Source organism: Phyllostomus hastatus, unplaced genomic scaffold (assembly GCF_019186645.2).
Source record: "Phyllostomus hastatus isolate PE091 unplaced genomic scaffold, TTU_PhHast_1.1 phas_scaffold_11, whole genome shotgun sequence".
In the NCBI taxonomy this organism is placed as follows: Eukaryota; Metazoa; Chordata; class Mammalia; order Chiroptera; family Phyllostomidae; genus Phyllostomus; species Phyllostomus hastatus.
In genome coordinates, this window is record NW_025334005.1 from 3,314,782 (window position 1) to 3,326,910 (window position 12,129).

The 12,129-nt window shown below is 64.9% G+C and overlaps 1 protein-coding gene across 2 annotated transcripts; it reads right to left on the bottom strand.

Annotated features, from left to right (window-relative positions):
* Positions 1–1,808: 1,808 nt before the first annotated feature.
* SIPA1 (signal-induced proliferation-associated 1) lies at positions 1,809–12,081 on the bottom strand. Of its 2 annotated transcripts, none has more exons than XM_045854905.1 (16): positions 12,005–12,081; positions 8,941–9,716; positions 8,187–8,314; positions 7,925–8,101; positions 6,811–6,985; positions 5,980–6,083; positions 5,571–5,728; positions 4,873–5,482; positions 4,232–4,506; positions 3,335–3,553; positions 3,107–3,218; positions 2,904–3,012; positions 2,708–2,809; positions 2,565–2,619; positions 2,274–2,352; positions 1,809–2,181 (listed from the first exon to the last, which is right to left on the bottom strand). In XM_045854905.1, exons 2-16 carry the CDS (start codon positions 9,620–9,622, stop codon positions 2,116–2,118), a joined length of 3,051 nt encoding a protein of 1,016 aa, XP_045710861.1. In that variant the 5' UTR covers positions 9,623–9,716; positions 12,005–12,081; the 3' UTR covers positions 1,809–2,115. The 2 variants fall into 2 exon arrangements, with proteins under 2 accessions (XP_045710861.1, XP_045710859.1); XM_045854903.1 differs by lacking the exon at positions 12,005–12,081 and adding an exon at positions 10,027–10,185.
* Between the last annotated feature and the right edge of the window lie 48 nt (positions 12,082–12,129).

Sequence of the window (12,129 nt, forward strand, 5' to 3'; positions counted from 1 at the left end):
GGCTGGATGGAGCCGCGGCGCTGTGGGCGCTGTGGGCGCCGTGGGCGCCAAGGCGAGCTCGAGGAGGTGCCTTACCTGGTGAGAAGGCTGCCGAACCGAGGAAGTGGATGGCGAAGCTGCCCAAAACGTGGCCAACCTGAGGCACAGAGGGATATTCTGGCCATGCCTAGTTTCACTCTTCTTGGCACTCCCATTGCCCTGCAGTGCCCTTCCTTGACCCCCGGAAGCCCTCTTATGGTCCTTTCCACACTCCTTGAGTGACCTCATCCTGCTCGTGGCTCACTCGTCCCGAGCCTTATCTCTAGCCTAGATCTCTCTCTTCTGCCTGACAGCCCGCTGAACATCGCACTCTGACGTCCCTCGGGCCTCTCACACGAGCCCTGTTCCAGATGCCAGAGCCACTCCTAGCCTGCCCTCCTCGCCTCAGCCACGGCCCTGTCCTCCTCCGGGGGCTCCAGCCAGAAACGTGGCTACCAGTTTGGATGGCGCAGTTTCTCCCCAAGTCCGCTCCCTGACCAGGTCCTGACAAGTCTTCCCACTTCTCCCCACCTCCACCCACTAGCAGCGTGCAGTTTAAGCCACAACAACCTCCACCTGGGGCTGCTGCTGCTGTGGACTCTTCCCTGGCTTTGCTCTCCATGCAGCCCAAGGGCTCTGACACCCGTCTCTCACCTCCGTCCTCTCCCCTCGAACACCGGTCATGACCGGTTTTCTGCAGATGCACACCAGACAGGGACCGGAGCCTCCCACACTGCCGCGCGTGGGCTGCCCAGTGTAGTCCGCACCAGGCGAGAGCTGAGCAGTGTTGGGAACTGCTGCCCCAGGAGCCCGAGTCAGCTCTCACCGCCCTTTCTAGTTCAGCTCCAGCCTCTTCCACCCTGGGTCCTTGCCTGTGCCCCGACTCACGTCCAGCAGCCCCCAGACTGGTCCTATCAGGGATACCTTTGACTCAGTCTTCAAAACTCAGCCCTCACATCACCTCCTCCACGAAACCTGACCTTCTGATGCTGTTTCTCAAGGCCTAGTTCATCCTGACGGAGCCTACATTAATGGCTGCACCCAGCGCCTGGGCCTCAACAGGGTGAGTCTCCCCCAGCCAGCAGAAGGGGCTGGACTAGCCATGTGATGCTGGGCAAGTCAGTGCCCTGCTGGGGCCTCAGATCCAGAAAACAGGGTTTAGATGAACTCCAAGTTCAGACCTGCTGATGGCACGCGTGGGAATGGGCCCAGCCTGGTGAAGAACAAGGGGTCACAGGCTGACCCCCTCCTCCAGCACGTGGAACATGTCCCAGGCCACTGAGGCACAGACACTGACCCTCTGGCATTGGGCCCCGCTGGCCCCGGCCCTGCGGCAGAGGGAGTGCCAGGTGCGGGGACTCAGTGATCCTAGAGAGGAGAGGCGGGGCTTGCACTGGGGGAGAGGGCCTTGCCAGGTGAGAGGGCCTTCATAAATGGCTGTGGTCCAGGTTCTCCTTGACTCCTACTTTCCAGCTCTCCCGTCCTGTAGCTCCACCCTCTGCCCCTGACCGCAGCCCCTCGGGTTTGGTTCCGGGGTAGGGACCTAGCTTGGACAACTCAGCAGAACAGGTGCAGGGCATGGCCACACGCTTCCCAACAGACAGAAATGTTTGTGGGAGGGAAGCCAAAGGGGGGCCCAGCAGCGGAGAGCCCCTCACTGAGGACCAGTCCAGCTCCAAGCCACTGTCCCCAGGGCCCACCTTTCTGACCGCTCCTGGGACCTTCTTGGTTGGGTCCTCTGGGGGCGAAACCCTGTCGTGTGGCGAACATCAAACACAAACAAACACAAATAGCAGTGGCTTCTTTACTCCCTGAAGTCCCCTTTTCTTCGCAGAATATTTACAAACAGGAATGGGGTAGGGACTACTTTGCCACCAGATAACGGGCTGGGGAGTGGGGGCAGTGCTCAGATGCGCCTCTGCGCAGGGAGAGTTCCTGAGGGGGCCAAGGCCCAGTGGGACCCCTGGGCCCTGAAGGACCCAGGGAGCTCGGAGCAGGTCCATGGTTGGGTCTAGGGCCGGACCCAAGGGCTCAGGCCACGTCGGTGGTGGGTGAGCCCAGCTGCTGGGAGGCCGGGGGCAGGTGGGTGGCTGCGTCCTACGACCTGGCCTGCAGCCGCAGGCTCCGAACCTCCTCCTCCAGGGCTGCTCTGTCTGCCTTCTCCTGGGCGGGGGAGGGAGCAGGAGTTAGGACGGCCAGTCCCTTCCCTGGGGCGGCCCTGTGATTCCCCGACAAACCCCAGCCCACCCTGTCACCTTCTGCAGGTCGTCCTGCAGCTTCCTGAGCATGGACTCCAGGTGAGAGACCTTCTCTGACAGGCTCCCGGGTTCTGGCCTGAGGACATGGGGGCCAGGACTCAGGAGGATGGAGGCAGAGGGCGGCACCACGGCTGGCTCCAAGGCCCAGCTGGGTGAGAGGGGCCCAGCCCCAGGCTCCTCAGACATATGTGCATGCGCACGTGAAAGCAGAACCCCGGGACAGTGCTTCACGCCAGTGACGGGGCACAGGCGGCGGTGAAGGGGCTAGGTCAAGGTGGGGGACCTTACTCAGCATCAGACTTTGGGGTTTCCTTGGCATCTCCACTATCCGGGATGGGCTGTCCTGTGGGGAGACAGGGAGCATTTGAGCAGGCTGTGAGGGCAGTACGAGCCCCATCGTGGCTCCCCCGGCTCGCGCTCAGTGGCCTCACCCTCCCGGGACAGGGACTCCAGGATGGTGTTGCAGGTGGACGCGATCTCGGAGATGGACTGCCACTCGTCTTCCATGGTCTCGTTGCCCGCTTCCGACATGACTGGGCACAAGGAGGTGGGCTCAGGCGGGAAAGCCCAGGCCGGCCTCCTCCCCGCCCGCCTCCTGTCCTATACGCCACCCTGCTCCAGACTCACTTTTGCTGATGGAGTTTCGAAGAGACAAGGTTCGTGGCCAGAAGGAGGCTCTCAGCTCCGGAGCCGGGTCACCGCCGTCCTCACCACCACTGGGACCGGCTGGCCCGTCCTGAGGGGCAGAAATGGGCATGGATGCCGTGATGCCCGCCGGCCCCACTGGGCCCACCTTGCCTGCAGGGCTCCAGAGCCTTGTGTCTGCTCACCTGGGCGGGCGGTGTCTCCCTGCCAGCACTAGGTGCCGGCGGCTTGGACGTGGTGGCCAGGAGGAGGTCCGGGGTGGTGTCGGGCAGCACTGGGGCCTCATCTGACAGGGAGCTGGGGAGAGCAGGGGCAGCTCAGCACTGGAAGCTGCCCCCCACGGCCCTTGCTCACAGAGGCCCACCCGCCCAGCCTCCCGGGGTGGGATGGGAGGCACGGCCCGGAGGGAGCACCTGCAGGGGGACGGCGGGTTCTGGCTGTGCAGGAACTCCGTCCTCTCTTCGGCCAGGTCCCCGGGCCCCGGCGGGCTGCTGCCGTCACTCAGGCACACGCGCAGCAGCTGCTTGGTGAGGGGCATGAGGGCCACTCCGGGGGCCTCATCTGGCACTGGCTCCGGGGCCCCCCGCCGGCTGGGCTCCTGCAGAGACAGCCGGTACAGCTCCGAAAAGCTCCTGCGGGAAAGAAGGTGCAGCTTCAGGAAGGAACGCCCCGGCCCGGGCACCCCGCAGCGCCAGCCCCGCTCCTGGCTGTCTCTGAGGCTCACTCCCAGGAGAGCTCTTCAAATTCCCTGACAATGGAAACCATGTGCCTGGATGTTGGCCACTGTCCCAGATCCGGGTTCGGATCCCAGTGCTGCCCCGGGTATCCTGGGTCAGGCACTCCGGACGCCCGTGCCCCCACCTGCGAGGTGGGGATAGTCGTGCTGCGCCTCGCTTCCAGAGTGTAGACAACAACACCCGGCACGGAGACCCAGGAACTCCCGCTGGCACCGCACACAGCCCCTTGCCTTTCTGTCCCACACGGGCCTGTTTTTGTACGAGTGCAAGCTAGGGATGGTTCTTTACGTTTTTAAATCGTTGAAAGAAACCAAAAGAACATTTCATGACACGTGAAAAGTCATACAAAATTCAAATATCAGGGCCTATAAGTAAAGTTTGAGTAGAACGAATCGGCTTCCTTCTCCCCACGAGGAAAGTGCAGCTCAGGGGGATTGAGAGGCTGGGATCCTCTCAAAACGGAAAGGCCTTCCTCTTGGATTCCTGAGAATGTTAATGGTGACGCAGGAGGCGCTACGTGGTGGCCAGCAGCCTGGCCCTCCCACCTTTCCGCATCCATCCCGGTGCCCTGACCTGCGAGGCCGGCCGCTCTCGTCTGGGGGCAGGACGGTGACGCAGACCTTGGGCGCCGTGCGCAGCAGGTGAGCCGCGTCCTCGGGGCCAAGTTTGGGCAGTGTCTGGCCGCACACGCGCAGCAGGCGCGCGCCGGGCCGCAGCCCCGCGGTCTCCGCGAACGTGAAGCGCTCCACGTGTGTGATGAAGCCCTCGGCGTCCATTTCGATGCCCAGGCGGCCTTGGCCATCACGGGGCAGTGCCAGCTCCCGGGTCTCGCAGCCACGGCTCACCAGCTGGGGCAGAGCATGTCATAAGTGGTTCTAACCCCTGACCCCGGGAGGGCCCACCCCAGCACCGGCCCCAAGCACCTCATCCCAGGTCACACAGACTCCCCCCCACCCGCTCTGTCCCCCAGGAGAGCACTGGCAAGACGCCGGGCAGATGATAGCCCAGTAGCTCGGAGACAAGGGTCACCTGCCCAAGGATCCCCCAGTTTCAGCTTTGCCAAGCTTTGCCAAGGGGGTCAGACCAGCTGGGTCTGACCCCCTTGACTCTCCCTTTCTCAGGAGAGGTGGCAGGAGGGAAGGATTCCAAAGCAGGCTCCGCTCCCTACATGCACAGGGACCCGGGCAGCCAGCGTCCTTGCTCCTGGGTCTCACCTGCAGGCGCGCAACGACCTCGCCTACGGCTTGCCCAGGGGACCCGTCGAACCGCAGGGTGATCGCCTCCCCGCGGCCGTGGTACAGGTCAAGCTGTAGCTCCGAGAAGGTCCAGGCCAGCACGTCGCGACAGGCGCAGTTAAAGACTACACGGCCGTCTCGTGGCGCCACCAGTACCAGCGCCTCGGCAGAGATGCCCAGCAGGCAGGGAACCTCGGCACCATCCGGGCTGCTCCCTTGGGCCCCGGCCGCGCCGCGCGCCCCGGGCGCAGCGCGCACTCCCCACACCAACGCTCCAACCGCCTGCAGTTCTGCGCCTGCGCCGCGAGGGGACGCTCGCCGCCTGCCGCCCAGGGAGGGCAGGCCAAAGCGCGAAGCTGAGTCCAGCGACGTGGTGGTCACCTCGTTGGTGGCCAGGTCCTTCAAGTACTGATGGCGCGTGCGCGTGGCCATGGCGTGGAACTGGCGTGCGTGGCCCGCTGCCTGCTCGCCATTGAGCGCCTTGGCCAGCAGGAAGGCCCGGAAGTCGGCGTTGGCCGCGAAAGGGCCTCCTCCAGGGGGCAGAATCGGACCAAAGGCCGGGGTGTCCTGGGTGCGGCTCACAGCCACCCTGCGGGGAGGAACATGATAGTCAGGGGCAGCGGGAAGGACCCAGGAAGTCTTGCCAGTGGCAGAACTGAGACCACCGGGGCGCCCACCTGTAGGAAGTGTGCGCGGTGCAGGGCGCTTGCGCGCGCACCACCAGGAACACGTGCTGGAAGTGCGAGCGGATGGTGGTGGGGCAGAAGGGCTTGCTGCCCGGTTCCTGGAACACGATGGTCACGATGTTGTTGCCGATGTGGCGCTTCCGCAGGAGCTGGGGGTCAGATGGTGGGGCATGTGAGTGGGACATGTCTGCCTCCAAGTCCCGCCTCATTTGAGCAGAGCAGAGCCCGGGCGCCGGTGGCTCCACCACCTGCCCCTGGGTCTTGGAGGAGGGTGACTGGCTGGGAGGGCTGCTGAAGGTCGACAGAGCTCAGGCCAAAGCTCAAATATTGCGGGCCCCACAGCCCCCTCCCTGGCTCCCCAGAAGCCCCTGACCACGCCCACCTCCCAGCCCCCTCCCACCTGCTGCTGGTTATTGGGGGTGTAAGGCAGCATCGTGGACACGTGGAACATGATCTCATGGTCCTGGTACGTGGTGTAGAGCGAGTGCGTGCCTGTGGAATCCGCTGTGGCCAGGGAATCGGGACACGGAGGGAGAGAAAAGGTAATCTGGGTGGCTTGAACCGACCAGCCCCGAGTGCAGTCTGGAGCCCATGTGTCCCCCAAGCTGCAGGTGGGCAACCCCTTCACGTCACCAGCCAATGCCCAGGCCGTGAGGGCTCCAGCCTTGGCCGCTCCCCTCTCCCTTCCGCCAAAGATTCCAGCCTCCAGCCCGGGGTAGGGTTGAGGGTGTTGAAATAGAAGGAACACAGAAGAAGAAAAAATGGCCTGCTCAGAGGGAGGCAGGGCAGAGGAGCTAGAGGACAGATGTCGGCCCAGGCACCAGCGTGTGTGGAACGGCCAGAGAGTGGAAGGCAGGCAGGAGGCAGGAGGCGCTCCACAAAACCCCCTCCCGGGGGCCACCCCACCCGGCAGGCAGAGGCACTCCCGGGAGCCTGAGCTGGTAGAATATGTGTGTTTGACACGGGGGTGGTGTCCCTGGGTCCCAGCTCAGGCAGCAGGGCACCAAGGCCTTGGGGACAGTCTCAGCCCCTCCCCCAACCCATGCATGGCTTGGCCTTTGCAGCCACTGACCCATGTCCCCAGCCTACCCAAAGAACTCTTCACTGTTGTCCCCAACCTTACGACAATAAGGGACAGAGAAGTGACAAGACAGTTGGTTCTCAGCAAGGCGTCCTGCCCCTCAGCAGGAATCTGCCCCCATCTCTCAGCCCCCAGCCCCCGGAGCCTCACTTTTGATGTCCAGCTGGGCCCGGTAGCTCTCAAAGCCTTTGAGCCGCACCACGTCGCCCAGCAGGGTGAGGAACTGCATGAAGGCCGGTCCTGCCTCCTGGTTGTTGTACATCTCCTCTTCCGAGCCCTGGCCCTCCCGGCAGTACAGGATGCCCACCTTGCGCTGGAAGCTCAGCTGGCGGGGGGGGGGGGTGGTGCGCAGGGAGGGCACAGGGAAAAGGCACAGGCCTCAGTCCCTCCCCGCCGCCACCTCTGGGCCGGGGGGAGTGGGTGGGGCGCAGGCCTGGAGGCCGGGCCGCCCTCCTGCCTGGCCCTGAGCACCACCCTCTCTAAGCCGTCTCTGTGTCCTCATCTGTCACGTGGGTTTGGTTTGTCCTGCTCCCAGTGCTCAGAAGGGTAGAGGAGGTCACAGGTGGGATGGGACTGGGAGGGTGTTGGTTCTCGTGTGGCCACAGAGGAGGTGATTCACGGGAAGGGCCCTGAACACGGTGTACTTGATCCTGATAAATGTTCGTATTGTCACCCTCATCTCAAAGCCAACCTGTCCCCTGCTCCCTCAAGTCCCAGGCACCCCCACCCCAGCCCTTGGAGGCCTTGAACCCCGCACCATCTCTGCTCATTCTTTGCTCCCGGCTCCTCTCCCTCTGGGGCTCACTGCACAGCTCAAGGCTCTGCGGCCCCATGCAGACAGGCCCTGTTTCCCCTCCCCAGCTCCGGCCCCCCGTCTTCACACTAACCCTGTCTCCGTCCAGAGTCCCCACTTTAATTTCATCTCCCCTGACCCTTGCAGCCCCACCTCCAGCCCAGCTCCTAAACCCCAGCTCCCTCCCAAACCCCTGGGATCTTGAAGAGCAAGCTCTCATTCAATAGGTCTGGGACCTGGCCACGTAATCTGTGTTTCTAGCAGGTTCCCAGACCATGTGGATACTGCTGGTCTAGATTTTATTTTGAGAGGAAAAGCTCAAGATGACCTCTGATGGCCTCTCTCCGAAAAGCCAGCTTCCTTAGGGCCACAGTCCCGTCCAGGATCAGGGTCAGGCTGGGTGTCTGGGCGCCGGGCAGGCTGGGTCAGACCAGGTCTGGCAGTAGGGTCGGGGGCATTGTGGCCACTCACCACTTGCTCGTCCAGCGTGAGCAGCGTGCGAGGCACCTTTGGCGAGGCTGAGCCCAGGCGTAGGCAGGTCGGGCTCAGCTTGGGCGCCACATGCTCCAGCAGCTTCCTCGGGGACAGGCCCCGTGGGGGCCCTGGTGGCAGCGCCTCCTCCGAGATGGTGCCACGCAGCGTCCGGAGCTGAGGACGGAACGTAGGGGCACTGAGAATCCATGCAGGTCGTCGCGGACGAAACCTGTGGTCTGACCCCATGACCCCGGCCCACCTGTGTGGTCCGCACGATGATCCGGTAGCTGTGCAGGGTGCCCCCTCCGCTGCCCTCCTTCTCTTCCCGCCGGAGGCTCACTGCCACGGGACCCAGCGCCTCATCCAGTCCGAAGAAGTTCTGGTGTTCTGGGGGGACCCCAGGCAGTGGGTCACCAGTCCCGCCCACCCGCGCTGGACCCTGGCCCATCACTAAGTCCCAGCTTAGGCCCCATCTCACACCTAGTGCAGACCCCAGACTAAGCCCCACCCCTCCAAAGCCCCGCCCACACTCGAACCAGCCAAGGGCCTGTTCCAGACTCCAGGCCCTATGCCCTGCCCCCTCTGCGGGGACCTGGCCCTATCACACCTTGTCTCAGGTCCAGGGGGCCAATGCTAGCCTGCTCCCATGACTAGAACCTGCCATGAGACCCTGCCCGCCACGCCTATGCACTCCAGAATGTCTGGGACCCTCCCTTCTGGGCACTTGCGAGAACAGGGTTCCGGGCGGCCTGCAGGGGAATCTCTCCCCAGCCCGGAGGGGTATGAGGATGGACCAGATGCAGGCAGAGGGGCATGCCTGGCTGTGCAGGCTGGAGTTGGCCTTAGGATGGTGGTTACATCAGGGCCCAGCAGAGCAGCCTTGGCCCATGGACTTGCCTGCTGACCCTTCATATGGCCATGGACTTGACAGGGAAAGGACAGCTCGTGCGTCCTACTGGGTGGTGCGCTGCAGGTGACAGGGTCTCTGCCCCTCCCGAAGGCCTCCCCCTCACCTTTGTTGTAGAAGTACTTGCGGTAGTAGCCGGCACCCAGGTCTGCGTGCTCCAGGCTATAGGCTGAGGTTCGGTTCTGCGGCTCCTCCAGGACCGACACAGCTGCGTTGGGCAGTGCAGGGGGCAGGGGCGGGGCCGCCGGTCCGCCCAGGCCCAGTTCTCCCTCGCCCCCAAGCTCACTCACAAAGCCAGGCGCCTCGAGCAGCAGGTCTGAGCTGGCAGTCCGGCCTTCAGCCGAGGCCAGGGACCCGGGGCCGGCTTCTGTGTGGCCCCCTGCACCCCGAGGCCCCGGAGGAGCCCAGTCGAAGAGCAGGCTCTGCACGTCGTAGTGCGCGAACCAGCGGGGCTCAGGCACTGGCGGGAAGGCGGGCTCCGGCTCCTCCCGGGGCAGTCCCAGCAGCACCAGCGGGTCAGCGAAGAGGCGAGTGGGGACCACAGCAGGGCGGCCGGCATCCTCATGGCTGTGGGCACGGGCTCTGGGGCTGGCCGGGGTGGGGGGCCGGGCCTCGCCGGCGTCACTGCCGCTTCGCAGGAGTGGGCCCCGGGCTGGGCTGGGCCTCGGCTCGAAGGTGTGGGGCGTCAGTTGGGGCCGGGCTGGCTGGCGCAGCTTTCGGGCAAAAAGGTCATCGGTGGGCGCGGGGGCCATGCCCCGCCGAGGGCTCCCGACGCCGCCTGCCCACATGGGCGTGCAGTGGGCCTGGCTTTCCGGGGGCCCGGCCGCATTGGCGGGGCTGGTGGTGGCTGCTTGGTTCCCAGCCGCCAGGCCGGTTCCTGCCCTGGGGGAGGAGGGGGCTGCTCAGAGTGGGCGGGGGAGAAAACAGGAACCCGGGTTTCCAGCTCAGTCCTCCACCACCACTCGGGTTGGCTTCCGGTCCCCTCTGAGACCATCAAAGCCGCTTCCGCTTTCCTGGCCACTTCCTTGTCTGCCTGGGGCTAAGGTTTCCAGCCCCCTCCTCCAGCTTAGTGCTGAGCAGGACAAGGGGCTAGGCTGCCGGGGCCTAGGCTGTCGGGGGGGCCTTGGCCCTGCGGATCTGGAGCGGGGGCTGCCCTCGGGCTGCTAGTGCCCCCCAGTTCCCACTCACATACCTTCAGTTTGGCCTGGGCCCAGACGGAGGGTCCCCACCAAGGCCTGGCCCAGCTGGACAGACAATTTGTCTCGGCTGGGACGGGAAACCCACGGGGCCACTGGTGTCTGGGTCCTGCCCACTTGACAAAGGGAGGACGTCCTGTCCCCAGAGACCTTCCTCCCTGCCCCTCCCACTTCCTCTGGGGTCCTGGAGGAGGTGAGCACCCAGAGGCCAGGTCTCAGTGCCCAGTCCCTCACAGCCTCAAAACCTCAAGGACACAGGGGTTCCCAGGGTGCACTGGCAGGACAGCAGAAATGACAAGAGGACTTCCTTTGGCACAGGAAGTGGCCCCAACTCTGGGCCCAGCCCCCTGCCCAGCCCCACATCCTGAGGAAGGTGGTGGGGTCATACCACCTCAGTCATGGGACCCGAGTCACCCTGGCCTAGAGGACAGGTCCTGGCTCACCCTCTTGCAAACCGCTGAGGCCGAGCCTGGAGGCAGGGGCGTGAGTCACGATGACTAGGCCCCTTGGCTGGGACTGGGCACCAAGGGGATGTCTGCCTGACCTCCCCGATGCTGACGGGGAGGGCTGAGTCCCATGGCAGTCAAACTGGGGTCCAGGTGAGGGGATGCTCTGGCCAGAGCTGGGATCCGAACCTGGGTCTCAGTCTCCAGGGCCCAAACAGTGCTGCGCCTGCCCACTCATGTCCCTGCGTGCGCAGGTGGGGGCAGGTGGGGGTGCGCTCACAGGATGTAAGAGTGCTGAGACACTGTGGGCTCCACAGACCCGCTAGGTGCGGAAATGCGCTGAGGTCAGGGGCAGGTGTGCAGGGTAGTGTGAGAACATGATGGGGAGCCACCCCTCAGTGAACCCAGCATGGAGCTGGCCCCTTGGGGTGCAGGCACATGCCAGGGGGTCTTTGTACATCGTCCAGCAGCATGGTGTGGGGCTGGGCCGGGGGGCCGGGGGTGGGGGGAGCGGCAGGGGCTCCGTGCACGCCTCAGCTGAAGTTCCAGAACCAAGCAAGGCTAGGACTCCAAAGCTTGGAGTGCCTCCTCCCTTGCTGCTCCTGGGACAAGCTCTGGTGCTGACCCCGACTGAGCCTCTGTCCTCTTATCTCTGAAATGGGGTTAACCATTCCCATCCCTTCTCAGCTCTGCAGGGAGATTGCGTGGAGGATGCCGGGAGTGAAGCTGGCCGTGCGTGAAGTGTGTAGAGGCAGATGGAGCCCCACCTCCATGTGCCAAACTCTTGGCCCTGGGCTGTGGCCACGGTGGGGATGAGAGGGGCCGTGAGGGAGGGGTCTGAAGGCCTCTGCTTCGTGGGAGCTGAGCTCCCTGCCTGTACGCGCACGGCTTTTCTCTGGCCCAGTGCCCGGCTCTGGCCCTGCCTTGGGGGGTGTTCTTGGGCTCTGCCCCCCACCCAGCAGCCTCACACAGGGTCCATTGAGGCCGGGACATTCCTCTGGGCCTGTGTCACTGGGGGGGGGGGGCTGGCCCCGCCCCCACAGAGCCGGAAAGCCGGACTGCCCCAGGAGGAGGCGTTGGATGCTTCCCAGCACATCTGGAGGTCACGACCCCATTTCTGCTGCCAGGGGGCGCGACAGATGTTTCCTCCCAGGCCTGGCCCTGGACTGGGGGCGGTGTGCAAAGGCCGCCCACAGAGAAGGGGAGCCCCCAAACAGGGGGAGCCCTGTCCACAGCCAGCAGCAGGGGCAGTCGCCAGTGCCACCGAGGGATCAGGGACAGCCCCATCCACTCGCTCACACAGCCTCGGACAGTCATGCAGAGGACGGGTGGGGGGGGACTGGGGCGAGGGACTAGATGTGCCGACTCCGGACTCGAGCTGGAGCCGGGAGGGAGGTTGGGAAGGTACAGGCGGCCAACGCTGCGAGGAACCCCCTCCCACACACACACCACCCGAGCCCATGCCAGTCCACGTTATCCCCTGTCCAGCCCAATCGTGGTGCCTCTGCTCCCCCGCGCCCGCCGGTACCTCTGGGGCTCCCGCCCGGCGGCCGCCTCCCGCGCTGGAGTCCCGCTGCTGGCTCTCCAGCTACCGCTCCCCGCGGCTCCGCCTGGGGGCGGGGCTATAACGGGGGCGGGGCCACAGCTGCCGGG